Source organism: Pan troglodytes, chromosome 17 (assembly GCF_028858775.2).
Source record: "Pan troglodytes isolate AG18354 chromosome 17, NHGRI_mPanTro3-v2.0_pri, whole genome shotgun sequence".
NCBI lineage: Eukaryota > Metazoa > Chordata > Mammalia > Primates > Hominidae > Pan > Pan troglodytes.
In genome coordinates, this window is record NC_072415.2 from 31,674,467 (window position 1) to 31,699,000 (window position 24,534).

At 36.9% G+C, this 24,534-nt stretch overlaps 1 protein-coding gene and 1 pseudogene across 2 annotated transcripts in view; one reads left to right on the forward strand and one right to left on the reverse strand.

The window, feature by feature from the left end:
* The window catches only part of MIB1 (MIB E3 ubiquitin protein ligase 1), a 134,454-nt gene that overhangs the window by 96,881 nt on the left and 13,039 nt on the right, over positions 1–24,534 (forward strand). For both annotated transcript variants that reach the window (XM_003315867.6, XM_063796028.1), the window contains 7 exons: positions 5,331–5,463; positions 10,067–10,153; positions 11,027–11,188; positions 13,881–14,062; positions 16,143–16,335; positions 20,095–20,173; positions 23,719–23,832. In XM_003315867.6, the coding sequence (XP_003315915.2) occupies positions 5,331–5,463; positions 10,067–10,153; positions 11,027–11,188; positions 13,881–14,062; positions 16,143–16,335; positions 20,095–20,173; positions 23,719–23,832 (950 nt within the window). The remainder of the gene's footprint in view (positions 1–5,330; positions 5,464–10,066; positions 10,154–11,026; positions 11,189–13,880; positions 14,063–16,142; positions 16,336–20,094; positions 20,174–23,718; positions 23,833–24,534) is intronic.
* Positions 21,552–22,000, reverse strand: LOC107969454 (large ribosomal subunit protein eL34-like; annotated as a pseudogene).

Consider the following 24,534-nt stretch of genomic DNA (forward strand, 5'->3'; position numbering starts at 1 on the left):
GGCCCTGTATTATTATTTTTTTTTGAGGGGGTTGGCAATTTTTGATTAAGATGAGAGGGCTGTAGGTCTCTGTTCAAATAATTTATGTAGCTACTTCACCCTCAAGGAGGTGAACTATAACTTCCCGCTCCTTAAATGTGGGCTGTACGTAGTCACTTCCTTCCTAAGAGCATAGTTTAGAGATACGGAAATGTTTACATTGGAGAAACATGAAGAACACTACTTCAGCCAGATGATCAAGGTTAACTTCTAGAGTCATATGGCATGTTGATAGTATGTACCCTTGGTGTGATGTGATTAAATGACACTTTATCTCTGTGGCCTTCTTACTAAGAACCAATAGCACAGCGTAATCATGAGAAAAGCATCAGACAAATTCCAACTGAGGAATAGTCTACAGAATATCCCATTAGTACTCTTCAAAACTGTCAGACTCATCAAAAACAAGGAAAGTCTGGGAAACTGTCACAACCAAAGGGAGCTAAGGAGAAAAGACAACTAAATGTAAAGTGGTATTCTGGAACAGAGAAAGAACATTGAATAAAACTAAGGAAATCTCAGGTGTGGACTTTGGTTAATAACAGCGCTTCAACATTGGTTTATTGAAACAAATGTACCATACTATGTAAAATGTTAGTAACAAGGATGGAGGAGTATATGGGAACTCTGTACTAGCTTTGCAATGTTCTATAAATCTAACATTGCTTTAAAATAGATATTTAAAAACAAAACCAAAAAGTTCACCACTCCTGGCTAGTTGACCCTTGCATTAGTTTTGATTTGGGGCTATCTGCAGTGTTTCTCCACAGCTTAGTAAATCAAGTTGATTTTGCTATAATTGATTTCAAGAAAATATTATGTTTAGTCTCATGTTCTTTTAAAAGTGTATTAAAGGCAGGGAAGTATATTTTAGAATTTTTTTTATCAAGACTAGTCTTATTTTTAAAAGATTTATTTAAAAAGAATATGTGAAAATTGTGAAATGGTCAGATTTGTGTGGGGTGGTATAGAGAATAGAGTGGAAGGGAGACTGGGGGCCATTGGGAAGAACAGTTGAGTTTTAAAAAGGAGAAACGGCAGGACAAATTGAATGTGGACATAAGAAGAGAGGAAAGAGTCTAGAATGATTCCCTGGTTTCTGAGTAGAATGGCTGATTAAATGGTAAGAAGGGTAATCAAGATCAAGAATATAGGAGGAGCCCGGGTGCGGTGGCTCACGCCTGTAATCCCAGCACTTTGGGAGGCCCAGGTGGGTGGATCATGAGGTCAGGAGTTCAAGACCGGCCTGGCCAAGATGGTGAAACCCTGTCTCTACTAAAAATACACATAAAAAATTAGCCGGGCCTGGTGGTGGGCACCTGTAATCCCAGCTACTCGGGAGGCTGAGGCAGAGAATTGCTTGAATCTGGGAGGTGGAGGTTGCAGTGAGCCAAGATTGAGCTACTGCACTCCAGCCTGGGCAACACAGCAAGACTCCATCTCAAGAAAAAAAAAAATATATATATATATATCCACACACACACACACACACACACACACACACACACACACACACACGAGGAGTATTGGGAAAGAGGAGGGGGCAAAGAGGTATTTGTACTATGTTTGAGTATACATCTATAATCTTAGAGTTGTCATAATACTATTATATTGAAGAGTTTGAGACCCTCTACTGAAACATTTTTACGTATATTATCTCATTTAATTTTTACAACAGTCTTACTGTTTTTTGTTTTGTTTTGTTTTGGGAGACAGTCTTGCTCTGTCCCCCAGGCTGGAGTGCAGTGGTGTGATCTTGGCTCACTGCCAACTTCCACCTCCCAGGGTTCAAGTGATTCTCCTGCCTCAGCCTCCCAAGTAGCTGGGATTACAGGCATACACCACCATGCCTGGCTTAATTTTTGTATTTTTGTAGAGACGGGTTTCACCATGTTGGCCAGGCTGGTCTTGAACTCCTGGTCTCAAGTGATCCACCTGCCTCGGTCTCCCAAAGTGCCACCTGCCTTGGCCTCCCAAAGTTTCATGTTATGGGATTATAGGCTTGAGCCACCACGCCTGGCCCTTATAGGTATTTTGTAAGAGATTTCTATAACACTTTTGGTATTAGATATGAATCATGACCATTTATTTAAGTGGGATGAAGTAACAGAGTAGATTTGTTCTGAGATGGAAACTACCTCCCTGAAAATCTGACCTTTGCATTTTAATGTTAGGATTTGAGTACTTTGTAGAAGGTTATCTGGAAGGGACTAGGACAATTTTTGTCACTTTATTCATAGCCTGGAATTACTGTTTTTCTCTTGTTCTGACAGTTCAGTTATATATATATATATATATATATATATCCTACTGAGAGGAAAAACCAAAAAGACACAAAGTAAGGAGACAGCAAAGAACCAGTAAGCTTTCAAGAATACATATCGGTTTCTGTTTAAGTGTCTTAATAACTTTCTGAGCCATGGCCCTTTTGAGGGACTTCAACTTCCCCTAGCTTGTTTGCTTATGACATGTAAGACCAGAAGAACAAGTAAATGATGGCTTCATCTCAACCAACAGCTTGTGCCCAGAGGAGGAATTGCTCCCCTACCCCTTTCCTTTCTTTGAGCTGTTGGCATTGTATTAACTTTTAATGGCAAAAACTGCAATTACTTTTGCACCAACCTAATAATATGAGAATGTACTTCTGAAACTAGAATGGAAGACAGTGGGAAACATGATTCTGTTAACCAGCTTCTCAGAAATATCTATTCATTAAAAGGCTTTAAAAAAATTGATGAAGTTAGTGTGAACCACACTTTATAATTTAATACTTACTGTAACATTGGTATATCTAAGAGGCTAAAAGGAATACAGGTGCAAATTAAAAATATTTCAAGGCAACAAGCCCAAATATTATCTTAGCGTTTTGATTTCAAAAACGTTTTTAGATTGGGCATGGTGGGTCATGCTTGTAATCCCAGCACTTTGGGAGGCTAAGGCAGGTGGATGGCTTAAGCTCAGGAGTTCAAGACCAGCCTGGGCTGTTACATGGTGAAACCCCGCCTCTACAAAAAATACAAAAAAATTAGCTGGGCTTGGTGGCATGTACCCATACTCCCAGCTACTCGGGAGGCTAAGGCAGGAGGATCATTTGAGCCTGGGAGGTTGAAACTGCAGTGAACTCTGATCGTGCCACTAACTGCACTCTAGCCTGGGCAACAGAGAGAAACTTTGTCTCAGAAAAAAACAAAAGGTTTTTTTTTTTTTTTTTTTTTTTTGAGATGGAGTCTCGCTCAGTCGCCTGGGCTGGAGTGCAGTGGCTCGATCTCCACTCACTGCAAGCTCCACCTCCTGCGTTCAACGCCATTCTCCTAAAAACAAAAAGTTTTTAATCAAGCTAATATATGTACATAGTTAAGTCAAATGTTACTACAAAACTTATAATGAAAGAGAAATGTCTTCTGCTTCATCCCTCCTTACCCCTTTTTTGTCCCGACCAACAACTTGGAACTTATCCTGTAATTTCTTAATTTATCAATTACAGGCATCTAGTGATTTCATGTTATGGAAAATGAAGATTTAAAACTAATACCCTCTGTTACTACCATTCCTTTCAACATGATTATATCACAATTTTTGTTTAAATTAATGACAAGTATTTACATTATTATTTTTACATTTTGTTTTTAATAAAACGTTTTTTCACTTTTCACATGATTTAATACTTGTATCTTTTAAATTTTCCGGAACTGTTAACCCCTGTAAATTCTGTTTCTCACATGCTCAAATGTGTAGGGTAAGAGAGAATGTATGGCATTAACATCATGACTATCCAAACATCAGTAGTATAATGTCATACCAATACTTTTTCCCATTGAGAATCTCAAAGTCTATACAATATCTAGTATTTTATTTTAATTTATGGAATGAGGAGGACTAAAATCCTTACTAGTGACTGAAAACAAAAGCAGAAAACCTTAGTCTTCTATGAAGCCCATGAATGGGATTTAGGAGTTTGTAGACTCACCCAAAATTGTATTAATAGGTAAAGATTTTGACATGCATTTCTCTGGAGGAGAGCCTATAGCTTTCCAAAGAAGCCTGTTATCCCCAAACAGTGATTGTTACTCAGTTACAGCCATGGAAGGGGCTCTGTAAGCTGTGATTCTCAGTATACTTTGGGTTCATAAACCTGTTTAAAAAGTCTAATAAAAGGCCGGGCGCAGTGGCTCACGCCTGTAATCCCAGCACTTTAGGAGGCCGAGGCGGGTGGATCACAAGGTCAGGAGATCTAGACCATCCTGGCTAACACGGTGAAACCCCGTCTCTACTGAAAATACAAAAAATTAGCCGGGCGTGGTGGCAGGCGCCTATAGTCCCAGCTACTCAGGAGGCTGAGGCAGGAGAATGGCATGAACCCGGGAGGCGGAGCTTGCAGTGAGCTGAGATCGTGCCACTGCACTCCACCCTGGTCGACAGAGCGAGACTCCGTCTCAGGAAAACAAACAAACAAACAAAAGTCTAATAAAAGTTTCCAAATGATTTAAGTGTAATTTTAGAGGTTCTTCAATCCTCCACAACCCATTCTCAGACTTCTTGAACTTAGTTCTGCTCTTCGGTGGTTGGAGTTTAAATCTTTAATTCTCTTTTGTATAACTTTCTCTTTTTTGCTTTGGAAATACTTTATTACTGATTTTTAAATTTTAAATATTAAATTATAATGGCCATTTTGTGTGTTTTGCTCCAGACTTGGTTTACCACTTCTAAATGACATATGTCAAGTTTTAACTTTGCAATTCATGATAACCAGCTACACAATAATCGTCAGCTAAGATAGTTCAGCATATATAGTGTATTAATTATCACAGTTTTTCCTACTTCTAAAAATTATTATCTGGCTGTTCTTCATTAACTCTTTCATTAATAAATACTGTTGATACTGAACCTGAGAGGTTCCCCAAAGCCAAAGTGGTGCCCTCATTAGGGTATATTTCTTTTCTCTTTGGTTTTTTCCTCTTAGGTTTCCTCCTTGTAGCACTTCCATTCTGTTTTGATTCTATTTCCCAGATAGTAATAATGTGTCTACCTCTCAAAATATCAAAAAGCTAGCTGGGCATGGTGGCATGTACCTGTAGTCTCTGTCAAGGCCAGCCTGGGCAACATAGCAAGACCTCATCTCTTAAAAAAAAATTAAATTAAAGCTGCACATTTGAGATTAGAAAAGTAGAATTTCTATTTGTCTCTAAGAGCATTTTTTTCTTTAAAGAGGAGTATCTTCATTTGATTGCAAACTTTTCTTTTGAGTATATCAAATTATGCAAATATAGAAATAATGTGAATTTAACTTTCAGTGCAATGCGTGTTTTACTGTCTAAATTACCAAGACCATGGATTGTGGATGAGAAGAAAGATGATGGTTATACTGCCTTACATCTGGCTGCCCTTAATAATCACGTAGAAGTGGCTGAACTGTTGGTACATCAGGTAAGAAAAGAGTTAAATAATTCCCTCTTTTTTATTTTTTTTTAAACAATTTGGTACCATTGCCATTCATTTATTTATTGCTTTATAAATTGCCTATTAGTAGGTTCCAGTAAAACCTCATGATGATGAAAATTCAGATATAATGCATATCCTGTCTTCTGCCTAATACTTCTTAAATGCAGGATGGTGATGTGTGTTTGAGAGTGAGTCCCTCAATTCCCAGGATCTCCTCTGCACAGTCTTCCTGGATTGGTCCTGTGAAATGGGCATCAACTAACAGAGATTTCCCAGAATGGCTGCCACTGTTAAGGAAGTATCATCAACCAGAGCACCAAGAACCATCTGTGTTGATACTTAAACAGTATGGCCAGTTGTCATCAGACTGCAGTTTGCAGCTAAGATCAGGGGATTTATTTTGTAACTACTGCTGACCCCTGGAATTTATGGCTCGATAGCAGTACAGACTCACCTTGGTCATTTCATTCATCTCAGAATAGGATGACACTACGTTTTTATGAGCCTGGATTTTGGGAGGAGCCTATTTTGTAGTTTTAGGATATTTTAGTAATTTCAGCAAATTTTTCATATGCAAGCATAAACCATATAGATGCACTGAAGTTATCAAAGAATTATCTGTGATTCCTGACTTCAAGGAATTTATAGTCTAGTTAAGAAGATGAAACAGCAGAAAAATTTAGCAAATAATATATGTAATCAAATACCAAATTATAAGGTATACATTCCAAAAACTACAGAAATTTAAAGAAATATATCAAAAGTTAAGCCACCTCCCCCCCACTACTTTAAATCTTTGCTATTAAAATTACTGCTCTCTGTTAATTATGATAATTCCTTTTTATTCAAAAATCTAAGTGAACTTATGCCACTATCATGTTGCCTTGGTTATTGTTGCCTTATAGAAAGTCTTGAAATCAGGTAGATTAAATCCTCTTTCTTTGTCTTTCTCAGGATTACTCTAATGTTCTAGATCTTTTGCATTTGCATATAATTTTTTGTTTGCTTTTGAGACTGGGTCTCACTCTGTCACCCAGGCTGGAATACAGTGGCACAATCATGGCTCACTGCAGCCTTGACCTCCCAGGCTCAAGCAGTCCTCCTGCCTCCCAAGTAGCTGGGACTGTAGGCATGTGCCACCATGCCTGGCTTTTATTTATTTATTTTTTCTGTAAGACAAGGTCTCACTATGTTGCCGAAGCTGGTTTCAAACTCCTGGGCTTAAGTGATCCTTTTGCCTCAGCCTCCCAAAGTGCCACCATGCCTTGTCCATATAAATTTTAGAATCAGCTTATTAGTTTCTATTAAAAAGTCTGTTGGGAGTTTGATTGCTCTTGCACATATTAGATTTGTTCTTCAGCAGCTTTTTGCGGATGTTATTATAAATTGTATTTTAGCTGGATGTGGTAGCACACCCCTGTAATGCCAGCTACTCAGGAGGCTGAAGCAGGAGGATTGCTTGAGCCCAGCAGTTTGAGTTACAGTGAACTATGATTACACCACTGCATTCTGGCCTGGGCAACAGAGCGAGACCCAGTCAATGAGTCACTCAATAGAATTGTTTTTACATTTCAATTTCCATTTGCATATTGCTAGTATATATAAATACAATTTTTGTATATTTTCCATATATCCTGTGACCTTGCTTAAACTTATTCTGGTATCTTCTCTACAGATTACTTAGTATTTTCTATATAGCAATCATACAAACTAAAAGAATAAAAAACGCAGAAGTAGAACCACACATATGTATAGACAGCAACTCAAATTAAGAAAAAAAAGAACCACACATATAGTCAATTACTTTTTTTATAGAAGTGCCAAAGTAATATAGGAAAGGATTGTTTCCCACAAATAGGGCTAAACCAAGTAGATATCCATATACCAAAAACAAAAAAACCCAAACAAAAAAACCTTAACTTTACTTCACAACTTACGCAAAAATTAAATGAGTTATAGACCTGAATGTAAAAGCTTAAACCATAAAGCCAGCCAGGCCTGGTGACTCATGCCTGTAATCCCAGCACTTTAGGAGGCTGAGGCAGGAGAATAGCTCAAATCTAGGAGTTCGAGACCAGCCTGGGCAACATTGTGAGATCTCATCTCTACTATATATATATATGTTTTTTTTTTTTTTTTAAATTAGCTGGGTGTGGTGGCATGTGCCTGTGTCCCAGGTACTTGGGAGGCTGAGATGGGAGGATCACTTGAGCCTGGGAGGTTGAGGCTTCAGAGAGCCATGATGGCGCCACTGCACTCCAGCCTGGGCAACAGAGCAAGACCTTGTCTTAAAAATAAAACAAAAAACAAACACAAAAAATTAGTATTAGTATATTATCTGACAATGAGGTGCACAAAGGTTTTTAGGAGACAGAAAGCCATAATCTTAAAAGAAAAATTAATAAATAACACTTCATCAAAAACTAAACTTCTGCTTATCAAAAGATACCATTAAGAAAACAAATAGGAAAGCCACAGTAGGGAAAACATATTTGACAAAGGACTGGAATCCAGAACTCTGAAAATTTAATAATAAAAGGACTGGCTGGGTGCGGTGGCTCATGCCTGTAATCCAAGCACTTTGGGAGGCTGAGATGGGTAGATCACTTGAGGTCAGGAGTTTGATACCAGCCTGGCCAACATCGTGAAACCCCTTCTCTACTAAAAATACAAAAATTAGCCAGGCGGGGTGACACGCACCTGTAGTCCCCAGCTACTCAGGAAGCTGAAGCAGGAGAATTGCTTGAACCCAGCAAGTAGAGGTTGCAGTGAGCCAGCATCATGCCACTGCATGCCAGCCTGGGTGAAGAGGGAGTGAGACACCATCTCCAAAATAAATGAATAAATAAAAGGACAAATAACTCTATAGAAAGGGTCAAAAGATTTAAACATCCACTTTACTAAAGGAGATATACAGTTAGCCAATAGGCAAGTGAAAGCATTATTAGTGATTAACAAAATAGAAATTATAACCACAACCAGTTACTACAATTGCCCACTTAGAATGACTAAAATTAAAAGACCAATAAAACCAAGTATTGGTTAGGATGTGGAACAATTAGAATTTGTATACATTGCTGGTGTTTTTTTTTTAAGGCAGGCACTTTGAAAAACAAATTGGTGGTTTCTTACAAAGTTTGACATATATTTATCAGGTGACTCAGCTATCCCACTTCTAGGTATGTACCCAAGAGAACATAGGACACCTTTCCAAGCAAATACTTGTACTAAATGTTTGTAGCAGCTATTATTAGCCCCATACTGGAAGCGAAGCCAAATGTTCAGGTAGTGCTGGGATAAACAAATTGTGCAAATTGTGGTGCACCTATGCAATGAATACTACTTAGTGAAATGTCAATGATGGAAAAGCTCAGGAAACTTAAAGAAAAATCCCCATTGTGCACATTTATGTGAGAAATAGACATGATAAAGAATTAAGCTGACACTCGGGAGGCTAAGGCGGGAGTATTCCTTAAGCCCAGGAGTTTGAGGCTGCAGTGAGCTATGTGCCAATGCACTCCAGCCTGGGTGACAGAGTGAGACCCTATCTCAAAAAAAAAAAAAAAAGAAGAAGAAGAAGAAAAGAAGCTGAGATCAGGTACTTTCTGACCACACTTCAAAGAAACATAATAAAAACAAATGAGAAATTCCCATCTTGAAGAATATGACATAACATTACCAAAGTTTCAGCTCTGCATACCCCGCCAGTATCAAGAGTTGTGACCAGAGCGCATGCATGGTTCTAAGACCTAAACGAAATGATCGGTTTATCTTTTGAATCTTTAGCTCTTGTCTTGATCTCATTTTAAAAAATTTTTAAATTATGCTAGACATTTGATAGGCATTTTTATATGTTATTTTACTTAATCTTCACATTAACCCTGTGCAATAGGTTTTAACTGTCACCATTTTGGACCTGAGGAAGTAGATGATGGAGTTTTGACCTAGGTCCCCTGACTCCCAAGTGCACTTATTTTGCTCCTCAGTCTCTTTCTTCATTAGGGTTCAGCTGTTCTCATACGGTTCTTCGGCTGCCCTAGGTTCATGGGTAGGATTTTCTGCTTACTTTAATGCATACTTTTATGTACCAATTAAGCATTACCTTCTCACCTAAAGCAAAGTTTCTTTTCACAGAGTGAGGAAGAGCCCAAATATGCAGCAAGGGGAAGTGAACTTATTAGGTCATTAAAGTAAATCTAAATCCAGTATGAAGACTCATTATTATAACTTTTCAGGAAATATTTAGAGTTCTAAGGAGTTGATTATCTCCATTGCTTTATAGTGGAGATTGAAAGAGATCTGTCTTTGAATTCTACTGTGCTTTGTCCTTTTTAACTGTTCTTGGATGGAATTACCATAATAAAAATGATTTTTAAAACTTGCTGTTTTACTTCAGAAAGTTTGTTGCCCCATCCATTTTTTTCTACTTTAACAGCAACTGTTACCATATGAGAATAACATTGCAGCAGCTGAAGGAGAAAGTAGCCAGCAGTGTTCGGTGTTATTTATTCCTTATGAGTAGTTATAGTTTTCATGTTCTTTACTGTTGTCAAATTTTAACCATTTAACATTTGTTCTTCTCGTTCAGGGTAATGCAAACCTGGATATCCAGAATGTGAACCAACAAACTGCCCTACACCTTGCTGTTGAACGACAGCATACCCAGATTGTTAGGGTAAAGTATTGACATACATTTTAGCTTATAATTACATTTTAACCATACAGATTTTTAGAACTTCCTGAAAATTGAAATGATACAGTGTTACATGTCTCAAGCTGGCATAGTTAGATATAAGTAAATCTAAATATCTAAATACAATGTGATCTGCCAAGACAGATGAGACTATATGCTTGAGATTGGCTTCTATATATAGATGGTACTTTTCTAAAGCTCTTCAGTAAGATCGTAGAAGGGATTAGGAAAATTGTTAAAGCACCATAAGCAAAGTTTTAATAAACTTATATTTACTGCTTAAGTAATCTATTGAAATATGTCAACTGTGCATTTTTATTTAGGGGGTTGTAGTTTAGCAAACACTGTTCGTATTTATTGTTATTTGAAATTCCTCTTGATATCCTCCATGGCTTTCTTCATGACCATACATTTGGAGAAAATTGACCAAAAGAGAATGGAATCAATAATAACAGTTCCTTGTTTGTTTACATAATAGAAGAATTTTGAACATTATGATTTGGTCCTGGTGGAAGTGCTTAAAATATCTCAAGTCATACATCTAAAGTTGAAAAGAGAAATAAAGTCCTAAATATCCCTCTGTTATCATCATCTTAGAGTAGATGAATTAAGCAACATATTGATTCTCATATATTTTTATTTTCTCTAATTCAATATATTTAAATAACCAGAACACGTGACTCTTTGTAAGGAGCCACAGGGTTGGAGAAGAGTAGAAGGCAACAGCATAAAAATGATTAGCTTTAGTGGTAACTTCTTCAGTAGGTCCAGGGTGTTCTCACCATTACTTTAGATATGTTGAAGTTTCTTATGGATGTGGACACTTTGCCAAAATGAGACATCTTTCTCTTTTAGCTTTTGGTCCGTGCAGGTGCCAAGCTTGATATTCAGGATAAGGATGGGGATACTCCTTTGCATGAAGCTCTAAGGCATCACACTTTGTCTCAGCTACGTCAGCTCCAAGATATGCAAGATGTGGGGAAGGTGGATGCTGCCTGGGAGCCATCCAAAAACACGGTGAGTAAAGATCATCTTTCATTCAGTACCAGTGGAAGAATCTTTTTATGCAAGATCTTACATTTACTGGTAATCTAACCTGTATTGGATAAAATATTTTATCAGAGCTATGTACTTAGAAACTTAGTTTATGAACTTAGTACTAGTCAGTACTAACTTATTGCTCCACATTTTTACCAAAAGTTGTTCAGTTCTGTTGTTGTTGTTGTTGTTATGTGGAGTCCCACTCTGTCACCCAGGCTGGAGTGCTTGGCTCACTGCAACCACCTGGGTTTAAGCCATTCTCTTGCCTCAACCTCCCAAGTAGCTGGGATTATAGGCGCCTGCACCACACCTAGCTAATTTTTGTATTTTTAGTAGAGACGGAGTTTCACCATGTTGGTCAGGCTGGTCTTGAACTCCTGACCTCAGGTGATCCACCCGCCTCGGTCTCCCACAGTGCTGGGATTACAGGCCTGAGCCACTGCGCCCAGCCATTCAGTTCTTTTTTAACATCAGCCATTCAAATAGATACATAGTGGTATCTTATTGTGGTTTAATTTGCATTTTCCTAATGACTATTGATATTGAGCATCTTTTCATTTGTCTGTCACCATACGTATTTTATGAAGTGTCTGCTCAAATCTTTTGTTCATTATTTTGTTAGGCTGTTTGTTTTCTTACTACTGAGTTTTGAGAGTTCTTTATGTAATCGGAATACAAGTTCTTTATATGTGAATGCACATATTTTCTCCCAGTCGGTAGGAGATTTGTCTTTTCATTCTTTTTTTTTTTTGAGACGGAGTCTCGCTCTGTCGCCCAGGCTGGAGTGCAGTGGCACAATCTTGGCTCACTGCAACCTCCGCCTCCTGGGTTCAAGTAATTCTCCTGCCTCAGCCTCCCAAGTAGCTGGGACTACAGGTGCATGCCACCACGCCCAGCTAATTTTTTGTATTGTTTTTAGTGGAGACGGGGTTTCACCTTAGCCAGGATGGTCTTGATCTCCTGACCTCGTGATCTGCCTGCCTCAGCCTCCCAAAGTGCTGGGATTACAGGCATGAGCCACCACACCCAGCCCTTTTCATTCTTCTAATAGTGATTTGGAAGAGTCAAATTTTTTAATTTTGAGGAAGTCTAATTTATCAAGTTTTTCTTTCATCATTTGTGTTTTTTTTGTGTGTTCTGTCTGAGATATCTTTGCCAAACCCAAGATCACTAAGGTTTTCTTTTATGTTTTGTACTAGAAGTTTATAAAGTTTTAGCTGTTATGTTTAGGTCTATGATTCTTTTTGAGTTAATTTGTATATATTGTGTGACATATGGATCCAGGTTTATTTACTTGTGGATATCCAGTTGTTCCAGTACCATTAGTTGAAAAGACTTTGTTTCTTTTCTTTTTTCTTTTTTTTGAGACAGAGTCTTGCACTGTTGCCTGGGCTGGAGTGCAATGGTGTGATCTTGGCACACTGCAACCTCTGCCTCCTGGGGTCACGCGATTCTCCTGCCTCAGCCTCCCAAGTAGCTGGCATTGCAGGTGCAGACCACCACACCTGGCTAATTTTTTGTATTTTTAGTAGAGACGAGGTTTCACTATGTTGGCCAGACTGGTCCTGAACTCCTGACCTCATGATCCGTCTGCTTCAGCCTCCCAAAGTCCTGGGATTACAGGCATGAGCCACCACACTCGGCTGAAAAGACTTTCTTTTTCTACTGAATTGCCAGTATACTTTTATCCAAAATCAGTTAATTGTTTATGTGAAGGTCTCTTTCTGGATCATGTATTCTGTTCTGTTGGTCTATGTTTTTAGCTATTTGATACCAGCCCCCAGTCTTAATTACTGTCTACATAATATGTGTTGAAGTCAGGTAGTGTCAGTCCTCCAGTTTTCTTGTTTTTTCGAAGTTATTTGACTATTCTAAGTCCTTCACGTTTCCATAAGAATTTTAAAATCATTTTTTAGAGGGTAAAAAGGTTCTGAGACCAAAGTGTTTGAGACCTCTGCCTTATTTATGACCATGGGTAAGTTCTCTTAGCTCGGTGTGCCTCTTTTTTTCTCATTTTAAAATGGGAAGAGGAGAGCACTTACCTCGATAAGGTTGTTGTAAAGATCATGGAAAGTGTGTAAAATAATACTTGATCCATTTTAGACACTCAATAAATGTTAACAGTTATTGTGACTATTTTCACATAAGATGATGAGAAGAATCTCAGATAATATTATCAGAACCTAATTTGTCTCATTCTCCGTATCTTGGCTCAATTCCTAGTCATTGGTTCTTTTCTCAGTTGTCTCTCCTGTCATTGTTTCAAGTTGGTTGCTAGCTGCTCCAGAGCCAAATTAATTAGGAAAGAGAGTACTGTTTCTTTAGTATCTCAATCAGAAGTTCCACTTTTGAGTTCTGTTGGGCTTAATTGACTTGATTTGTGTTATGTGTCCATCCCGGTACTAGCCATATAGGTAAGGTAGAGGTATCTGACTGGTTTGGGCCATGTTTGGTCCACCTCTGCAGATGGAGAATGTAGGTCCACCTCTACAACTGGAGAAAGCATACTTGTGTGTATGCTTGAGAAAACCAGGGGTAGAGTGGTGGGGAGGGAACATTAGGACTAGAACTCATAAGTGTCCACCACACACACATACATATATATGATGGCAAGAATTGATGGCAGATTCCTAGAGGGAAAATCGTGACTCTTTTTATTTTATTGTAGTTAATAATGGGACTTGGTACCCAGGGGGCAGAGAAGAAGAGTGCAGCATCTATTGCCTGTTTCTTGGCAGCCAATGGTGCTGACCTGAGCATTCGAAATAAGAAAGGTCAATCGCCACTTGATCTCTGTCCTGATCCGAATCTCTGCAAAGCACTGGCAAAGTGTCATAAGGAAAAAGTCAGGTTTGTATTATTTATTATCATAAAACTTAATATTCTGTACAGAAAATATCATGTGGTTTTGTAATGGAGGACGTGGCTACTTGAAAATGTCTTCATCTTTGCTCTTCCTGTATATTTGTGTTGACCCTTTCTTTCCTGAAATTTTTCTTCCTTGAAAATTTTTCTGCAGGCAGCATGTCTCTTATTTTATGCCATATTCCCCACATTATTGAGTGCAATGCTCTGTACTTAATAAGTTCTGAGAAACTTTTCTAAACTAGTCTGATCTTCTAGTACTCCCATGTGTTAGAGGGATTTATGAGAAAAAGTCTTCTAGTAAAATTGCTGTTGTTAATGTTATATGTATTTTAAATTGTATTTATTTTTTATTGTATTATTATTATTTTTAAAAAATACGTCTTGCTGTGTTGCCCAGGTTGGGCTTAAACTCCTGGGCTCAAGCAATCCTCTTGCTTCATCCTCAGTAGCTAGGACTGTATGCATGTGCCACTGTGCCTGGCTCTATATTTAAAATTTAAATAGAATCTTCCTAAGAGAGGCAACTTATACTCCATGAACAGGGTATATCTCACACAAACTCTGTAGCACCCTGCTCAGTGCCTGACAGGTGCACTCAGTATCAGTGGAGAATGAACAAATGAATGCACCAATTCCTGGTGGAGTTTTCTCTAAAGATGATCATTTCACATTTGTCTCTTTTTCTGAAAGATATGTCAGTGATTTTAATTATTATTTATGACATAACTAATTTCCTTACGAGATTTTATGGATGTACAAAAAGGTACACATCTCATTGCTTTTTTAAATCTGAACAGTGCTGTGCAACTGTTGTTGCCCTTTGTACCTGGTTCTTGTCACTGAAATTTCAGTAGCTGTTCCTTAACCTTAGTGTTCCTTGCCTCTCTCATAATTTATATGTAGTGATGAAATGTCATCTCTTTGGAATCTGTGCATAGAACTGTGTTATAGAGGAAATTAATATAGTGAGGTATATACATTTCTTTAAGTGTATTGTTAAGGAACATGAAATTCTATTACAAAAAGAGAATGCATCGGCCGGGCGTGGTGGCTCACACCTGTAATCTGAGCACTTTGGGAGGCCGAGGCGGGTGGATTGAGGTCAGGAGTTCGAGACCAGCCTGACTAACATGGTGAGATCCTGTCTCTACTAAAAATACAAAAACTAGCTGGGCGCATGCCTATAATCCCAGCTACTTGAGAGGCTGAGGCAGGAGAATTGCTTGAACCGGGAGGCGGAGGTTGCAGCAGTGAGCCGAGATCACACCACTGTACTCCAGCCTGGGCAACAAGAGCAAAATTCTGTCTCCAAAAAAAAAAAAAAAAAAATCTATAAATATAAAGATATAAGGCACTATAATTATTGCAGTAATAACTTTTAAACAATGGAGTCTAAGGTGGACCCTCTGTGTACGTGTTGTGTACGTGTTCGTGAGTTTCTGAAGATTGTGGTAGAAACAGGGCATCCCTTTTCTGTAGCTGTAGGTGGTCATATGTATTTCTGTTCCTTGTATCTGTGTTTACAGATGCAGTCTATCTTTCTGTAATATAATTTTATGTTCCTTAAGGATACACTTAAAAATGTCAAAACAGCAGCTGAAGTGTTAAATTTTCCAAAGTGCCCTATCTGTTGTGGACTCTGATGATGCTTTGTTCCGTCTTTAGTAAGGCAACTAACATGGGGGCTAGTGAGGATTTTTGTTTTATTCCTATGCCTTCCTCTGCTGGTTCTATATAGATACAACAGGTTCTGAGCAAAATTTTGTTTATGCTAAGTTTTTTTTTTAATTGCTGTTTTTTATTTCATTGTTAGAAGATTCACCCTTTTCCATTGGGTGAGTGAGTGTTCAGTTTGAAGTTTGAATTGTGTTAGAAGTATCTAAAGATGCAGAGACGCATATAAACACAAAAATTTAATGTTTCACACACAGATGTTAAAGCTAAATTTTTTAATATGACTAGTTTTTATGTATACTAATGATGCTCCAGGTATATTTTAAAACATTTTAATTCGTGAATTTGTAATAAGATAGGCTTGATTTGAAATACTTTCTTTTATTAGTGGTCAAGTGGGTTCTCGGAGTCCTTCTATGATTAGTAATGATTCTGAAACCTTAGAAGAGTGTATGGTGTGCTCAGATATGAAGAGAGATACTCTTTTTGGTCCATGTGGACATATTGCTACCTGTTCTTTATGTTCTCCACGAGTCAAGAAATGCCTCATCTGTAAAGAACAGGTTCAATCCAGGACAAAGGTAAGATGTATTTAATATAGTATTTTGTCATTTTATGAAGTTGAGACTAGAATTAATGATAAATAAGATTTAATGACATCATGCGTCTGTGTAATTTTGCTCTTCCAAACAATGATTTAAATATAGGAATATATAATTTCTGCATTTATCAGATCAGAATTTATTTTATTGCTTGTTTACAGTCTTGCTTATTAATGTACTGATTTGCTAAGTTAATTATTGTTTGAGTTTATTGATACACCATTTTTACTGTCAAATTTTTTTAGCTCTTAATGTGTTTCCTTCATTATAGCTAAAGTATGGTAAAGTTAAAATTATCTACCATTTTGCTTTCAAAGCTCCCTATAACCTAAGGATACATTTACTTCCACTTTGGATTGTAGTTACTTATATGTTGCACTTTTTTTGGAGTACAAAAACTGTTTTGCATTCATGTTTGTAAAATAATTCATTTTTTTGGTAGAATGTCACACATTCTAGATTTGATTGTTCTATCGTGGTGTTGTTTAACTTGCTATCTTCTGTGTTTCCTGTAAGCTGGAAGTTAGATGTAATAGTTTGATCAGGGTCAGCTTAACATTTTTGGCAAGAAAGCTTCACAGTTGGTGCCACACACTTTACATTATGTCCCATCTGGAGGCAAATAAAGTCTTGTCTGCCTGTAATTAGTGATGGCCAAAATCTATATCTACTCTGAACTTTTTCTCTCTCCTGACTCCTTTTGCTTTTTGAGAAGTATAGTTCTTTTCTGAGTTTTATTGTTTTCCATATAACTTAGTGCTTTATTATAACTGTACCAGATTACTAATTTTGGTTTACTGAAATAATTTATTTTTTAGTTTTTCAATACTCAAATGTGTGTGTGTATTGCATATAAAGTGAAATTTGAGTTTCTTACAAATGTTTCTCTCAAGGTGAATAGTTTAAACCAAAGAGCATGTTGGTTTTGAAGTAAAAGCTCATGGAGTTTATACTCTTTTTCCATTCCCTTCTTTTTATAATCTTTATTTCTGTCTTGCTATTTATTTTTTCTTAAGCTATTCATTAACCATCATTAATAAGAAAGGAGCTGTTAGTAATTATCATAATGAATTAGCTGGCAGGGACTTAAAAGGTGTTGCCTTGCCCCTGCTTCTTCTACTTTCAACCTTCTAAGCCTGGATGGTTTTTATGATCCAAATTAATGTATCTTTCGTAGAATTTTTGGCACAGGAAAAAGCACAAGGAAGTTATTTTTGATAGGAATACTGGAGTGCTTGTATGTATGTAGCTGCTTGATCAATTCATAAAGCTGAGAAGGGTGAACTAATAGCACTTATTTTGTGCCAGACACTGTGTTGGCATTTCATTTGTATTAAATAGGTGTTAACCCTGCTTAATAAATTAATGTGGATTATTCTACTTAGCATTTATAATTCGCTTTAGGTACCTGTTTACGAAGTAATAGTTTGGGAAAGAATACAAAAGAAGAACAAAAATTTAAGCCATTCTTTTGTCTTTAGATTGATCTGTGTATTCTGCCATTGTGTTTGAAACTTTTTGTTAGATTAAGCCCTATTTCAACAAACCTTTATTGAACATCTGTTTTATAGTCAAGACAAAGATGTATATAATAATTACCTGCTAAAAATGTGTAATCTGTTGGTAAACTATGACTTATATATAAGCTACTCTGCCATATTGGGTGTTGTAGGTGCTTTAAGAGAGTTAAAAACTGAGTAGGAGTCCAGAGCCTCTGGTTGTCAGAAGCAGAGTCTCAGCTATGAAGTTATTCTTATAAAAGCTGCAGCTCAAAGAAATGGACTGACATCTGGTTCTTGAATGCAGGTCTCTTGATTCTTAAGCCCCTGTTCTTTTCACTGTGTTATGATGCATAGACAAAATTAAGAACAATGTCTGCAAGGGATAGTTGATGGAACAGAGGAGAGAGGAAAGAGGAAAGAATATGCTTTCGTTCTTTTTCAGACCTTTTGAATATAGTTATTCTGAGAATTAATAGGCTTGCAATTTGATTTTTAAATTATGAAAGTTTTATAATTTATAATCTTATAAATTTATAATCTATAGAAAAGTAGAAAAACTACTGATATACCCACCCAACAGATTTGCCAGGTTGGTTGTAGAGCCTTTGACTACGAAGAAATAGTGACCCCAAGTGGTTAAAGGATAATGAATGTCTTCATTGAAGAAAAACAAATTACAGTATTTGGAGGGAGGTATAAACAAGCATGGGATCCTTTTCTTTAGAGAAATACAAAGAAGGAAATTAATTGAATTAACATGAACTATTTCAGTTGAAGTAGCAAAAATACATTTTAAAAAATGCTAGCAAGGAAAATGGCAAACAGGCACTCTCTAAACACTGCTGGAGGCTAGGTGGCCAACCCGGCTCTATGTACAAACATTACACAATATGCTTTGGTTTAGTAACTCCCTCCTGGAAGTATAACCTGAGGAAATAATTGGAGGAAAAGGTATGGCTACAGTTTTTTTTTCTTATAATAGCGGAATAGGTACAGATATGGTTTTTAGATCAGTTTGCTGTATTATTTTAAACTCTTCAGAAACAATTCAGACAAGACAAATGCAATGGAAATCATTTTAAAAATCAACATGTTATATAGAAAGGAGAAGATAATTATTATGTATTAGGCACTGATTTTATATATTACACATTGAACTACTTTATACATATCTGATTTACTCTTTATCACTCTGTGAAGGATTATTCTTTATTGTTTAGATAAATAATGTTGTAGCTCAACAATGTTAGGTAATTTGTTGGTGTTGGAGGTAGATTTTGAATCCAGGAATGTCAGTGTCTTGATCAACTATGTCTTACTGCATTCTGCATTCTGCTTTTTCTATACTTACATAAATTCTATGTACATACTGAGGTGTAAGTTGGGAAAGTCCATAGAGAGAAAGAGAGAGAGCACACGTGCATGTATTTGGTTGTTTGGATGATGCTGTAGGTGAGTAGTAGTTACCATTTTTGGTGACACAAGAGATGGCTAAATGTGACTGTGTGTTAGAAGGGAGAATAGGTGAAAGACAGATGAGTAGCCAAGGGCTATGGGGTAGGGATACAGGAAGCCAGAGCCAAGGTGGTTAATAGTTAAATGTCCAAGCTCAGATTAAGTGGACATGAAGAAGAGGTGAAAGTGAGGGAGATTATGAATAGGCTGTGGAAGTCTTGCTAGAGATCAGGGAAAAAGAATAGCCCAAAGCTGTGGGCTTCAGGCAGCATGGGAATTGACCAAGTCCTGGAAAAGGGCACTTTAAGGTAGAGTTTCTTAAATGTGGGTAAACAGAAAAATCCCTCTTGGATTTTAGCAATTTGGCTAATCTAGCTAGATTTTTATTAATATTAGAAATCTGTCTTTCAGTCATTTCTTATTTTACTACTTTATTTGTTCGTTGTCTTTTTTAGTTTCCCCTCAAAAGTAGTTTTTTGGGGAAAAAATATTGAAGCTTCCAGAGGCTTCCTCAGAGGAAATGGAGTTTTTTCTATTCTATATTTTAGGACAGATAGGGAGATGAAGGTAGAATAGAAATAAGTGCCTGTTAAGCTAGGGTATATAAAGATGTAAAAATGAATAACCAGGAAAGTAGAGGATGGGGGGAAAGTGTGTGTTAAATTTCTCTGTGCCTAGGTGTTTTCTTACAGAGGAAATACATTTGGATATAATTGAACTTGTTAAGAGTTACTAGATTTATCTGTAAATGGTCACTGTGCTGTAACCTCTTTTTCTACAGATTGAAGAATGTGTGGTATGCTCTGACAAGAAAGCAGCTGTTCTTTTTCAACCCTGCGGCCACATGTGTGCTTGTGAGAGTAAGTAGCCTATGCAGAGTTCCTCAATATTATTATAAAAATAGAAAGTGAAACAAAAATTATGTTTTTGAGGGTTTTTTTGCTTTTGATTTTGGATAACTCATAAAAAAGTTGATGGGCCTCGAGTACCTTCTGTTTCTTTCTCTGTACTAGAACGTCAGCTGTTTCCCTCCATGCGTCTGAGCATTAGGGAAGACTGAATATGCTGTGTTCTGCCACCTTGGATTTTGATTTCAGTTGTATTAGCACAAAAGGGTCTCTTTCCACACATAATAGAAATTTATTTTGAAAAATGAATGTTGAAACATTTAGTCTCGCCTTTGTTCACATATGAAATTAGCACGTCTTCATTTGGCTTCACCTTAATATTGTCTCTCCTGTGTACTTTCCTCACTGGAGAAGAACCAACAGCAACCATTTCTGGGGCTGTAATTTCTGGCCTTCTGTAAGCTTTTATGTCAAGAGAGCTTTTAGAAATCTTTTCTTTGTGAGGGCAGTATTAAAATTTAAAAAATGTTTTTAAGTTTCTTTTAAACATATTCTCTTGAAGTCCTTTGCTTTTTATATTGCCCTTGTTCTTTTCAAGTTCATACACTGTTAAATATTCTCTTCCCTTTGCTTTTCTTCATTTTGTCAATGAAAGATTTTATTTTATTTTATTTTTTATTTTTGGCACAGTCTCGCTCTGTCACCTAGGCTGGAGTGCAGTGGCACAATCTCGGCTCACTGCAACCTCTGCCTTCCCAATTCAAGTGATTCTCGTGTCCTCCGCCTAGGCAACAGACTGAGACTCAGTCTAAAAAAAAAATTCCAGTAGGCAGCTGGTCAACTAAAGAAAGGGTGAACGTTTTCTTCTGTAACATTTTGCCTAAAGTGACTGTTTCTGTTTACCAAAGAGTGGTATAATGGCTATTACCCAATACTATCAAAAGGGCACATAGAGAATTCTCTGTCTTAAGTAAAAAGGACTCAGGTCACTTAAGTTTTCATAGGCCAGAGGTTGGCAGACATTTTTTGTAAAGGGTGAAATAGTAAATATTTTTGGCTTTGTAGGCCACATGGTTTCTGTAGTAACCACTCAGCTCTTTCCCACTGCTGTACTCTGCACTATAGTGCAAAAACAACCATGGAAAATATGTAAATAAATGGGCCTGACTGTGTTCAATAAAACTGGTCTCATAAAAGCAGATGACAGGTCAGATTTGGCCCTCAGGTGTAGTTTGCTGACATCTGTCATTCACCAAAGTGATACCTACATGAGACTTGAAAGATGATTATAATTATTAGTTGTTCACACAGATTCTAGAGCCTTAATATAATATTTCCCCCCAGGAGCTTCCAGAATTTTTTACATGGCCTTTGCTCCTTTTTTTTTTTTTTAAATTAAAAAAGCTTCAGCTTTAAATTTAGCTTTCTGACTCTGGGCTTGTGCCTTCAACATTTTCACGACGACATTCTGCTCTTTTAAAGGAAAGCATGCTTGGTCCTGTCGTGGATACATTTAGCAGTCATGGAAACACCATTGGTCGTGCTGACACTTTTTAAAATTTTAGACAATGTCACAAGAACTTGAGGTCTCACAGCATAAATCCCTTGAAGTCTGCCTGGGCACACGCCACATGCAGACATTGGTGCTTTCCCTACCTTCTTGATATAAAGGTAAACAATACCAGGGTTTGGGACAGCCTAGTTTTGTTAGATGCTGTGTTGTAGAAAAGCCTTTGATGGTGCGTCAAACACTGGATCATGCTGAGTGCCTCTAGATAGCATCCCTGGAAGAGGAAAAACAGTCTTTGCTTTAAAATGTATTTAATAACGAGAGCAACACCAACTTTTATTGAGCTCTTAATTCTGTACCAGGCATTTTAATCTCTTTTTGAGTATTTCCTCATTTATTTTCAGAACAATCCTAAGAAGTAGATGGTTTTCTTGATTTTATAGACATGCTCTTAAACATTTATTTGCTAACGGAGATGAAACTGAGGTGGAACATATGCCTTTCCCAAGGAGTATACAGTAATGTAGTTCGTCCAGTACCCCCATCGCAGTCATGTTAGGCGGTGAAAGTGCCTTGGCAAGCCAAAGGAAGGAGAGATTACATCCCTTTTGGAGGTGCTGAAGAAAGATTAGAAACAATACAGATAGAAACAACACAAATAGAGAAGATAGAAGCAAAGATAAAAACAATACAATAACTGAACTAAACAGTTAATTTTAGATAATTGTGTTTATGTATTATATATTTAGTCAATTAGTCCTTTATGTTTAAGAAAAAAATCTGCCTTCAAATTGAAGACAAATCCCAAACCAGATTTCTACTTAATGTTAGCTCCTACCTAGTGCACTTGTATAACCGAGCGTCAGACCCATTTATGTTTAGGCTTTGGCATGAGGTCAGCCTTGGTAACTGACTGTTCTCCATCCAGCAGTGTGCATAGCAAACTATCAGGAGTGTAGGCCCTACTTTGTCCACATCAGTGGTTTTGTGCTTTGTTCAAATCTAGTGGTTTGCCATAACCTGGATATTCTGCCATGGTTCCCATTATTTTTCCCATTTTTGAAATGAACAAGACACTTGATATGTAGGCTAAGATATGGAATATATTTTCATAATGAATGTTAATGAGAAAGAATATGTTGAATTGCTGTGTGTTATTTTATAATTAATTAACAAGTTTAGATGTAAGGTAGTATTAACAATCATAACAACATACAGTTGTGCCTAGATATTTCTTATTGGAATGGGAATGCATTCTTCTGAAATATTGTTTATAGCCTTTGCAAATCAAATATTAGAAAGGTAGTCTTTTATGAAAATTAAATTTTTTTCCTGAACTGCTATATTAAAAAAGTAATCACTAAGCAATTTCCTTGTTACATTGCATCAATTTGATAAGAGAAGGAAATAATTGTTCATTGTATTTTAGCGAAAAGCCATTTACAAAAGAAAATGTTTTTAGAAAATTATCATGTCGGGGGGTGTTGGGCAGGGGGAGAGAGAGCATTAGGACAAATAGCTAATGCCTGCAGGGCCTAAAACCTAGATGACAGGTTGATAGGTGCAGCAAACCACCATGGCACACTTGTACCTATGTAACAAACCTGCACGTTCCGCACATGTATCCCAGAGCTTAAAGTAAAATAAAAATAAACAAATATAAAGAAAATTATCACGTAAGCAAGCTTATAATTCTAGTATTAGTTAACATTTGTCAATAGTATCTCTCTCCTTTATTCTCAAGTCTTAAAATCTTGAAATATTTATTATGTCACTTATTTCTTTAAAAAACAAATTTCACAGTTTATTCAGCTGTATTGGAAAATGTCATTGTTTTCATAATGATGGGCTCTCTATTCTGGAGGCTACCGATGGAGAATACTCATTCTTAGGTTGATAACATTTTAAGGAGGTAGAATTGCATATTGCTATAACTTGTATAACATTTATTTCAGTGTGAAATTTAAGTCATAAAAATTAGCAGAGAAAGGCAACACTCCTATTAATGTTCTCTCTTGTAAGAAGTGTCTGTGTTACCGTTTTCCAGACTGTGCTAACCTGATGAAAAAGTGTGTGCAGTGTCGAGCAGTAGTTGAACGAAGAGTGCCTTTCATTATGTGCTGTGGAGGGAAAAGTTCAGAAGATGCCACTGATGATATCTGTAAGTCGATTGTCTTAAGCATTTTCATATTTTGCTTTTTTTTGGGACTTGCATAAACACCTCTTCTCTTTCGTAATACACTACTGCCTTATAAAACCTAAGATGTCTGACTTGGATCCACAGTGGAACAGGTATTGTTTTCTGGTGCTCTTATTATATTATAAGAAACCTGAAGTTCTATTTTTGTGTGATTATGGAACTGTGAACATCAGTCTTCTGAGAAACCTGCATGTATGCTATAAAGAATATTGTTGTGTTCTTGCATAAAGAAAATTTGTGCTCTATTTTTAAGATGAAATTTAGTGTGTTTTGTCAAGGGGTGGGGCACCATATTACAATTTATTTTTCAGTTTACTGAAAGTATTAACCTGCTTCCATTATGCAACAGGTTTATTTACTTCATTTAAGTATTTTATGGAATGGTAATTATTTGGGACAGAGTAACTATAGGTAAACAAAAATGTAACAGTGAAAGGGTGGAAAAATGAAAAATAAATGATTTACCCTCAACATTTTCAATAGTACAGTTGTTTCAAAGTATTTTTTCTCTTTGCGTTAGATATTAGCTGAATGGTTTCTTTGATTTCTTTGTTCTCTGAACATGTTTTATGAGCAGATGAGGAAGAGCATTAGTGTGTAGCAACTTCTGTCTGAGGCTTTTGTCTTTATCACAAATAGAACAGAATAATAAAAATCTCAGGG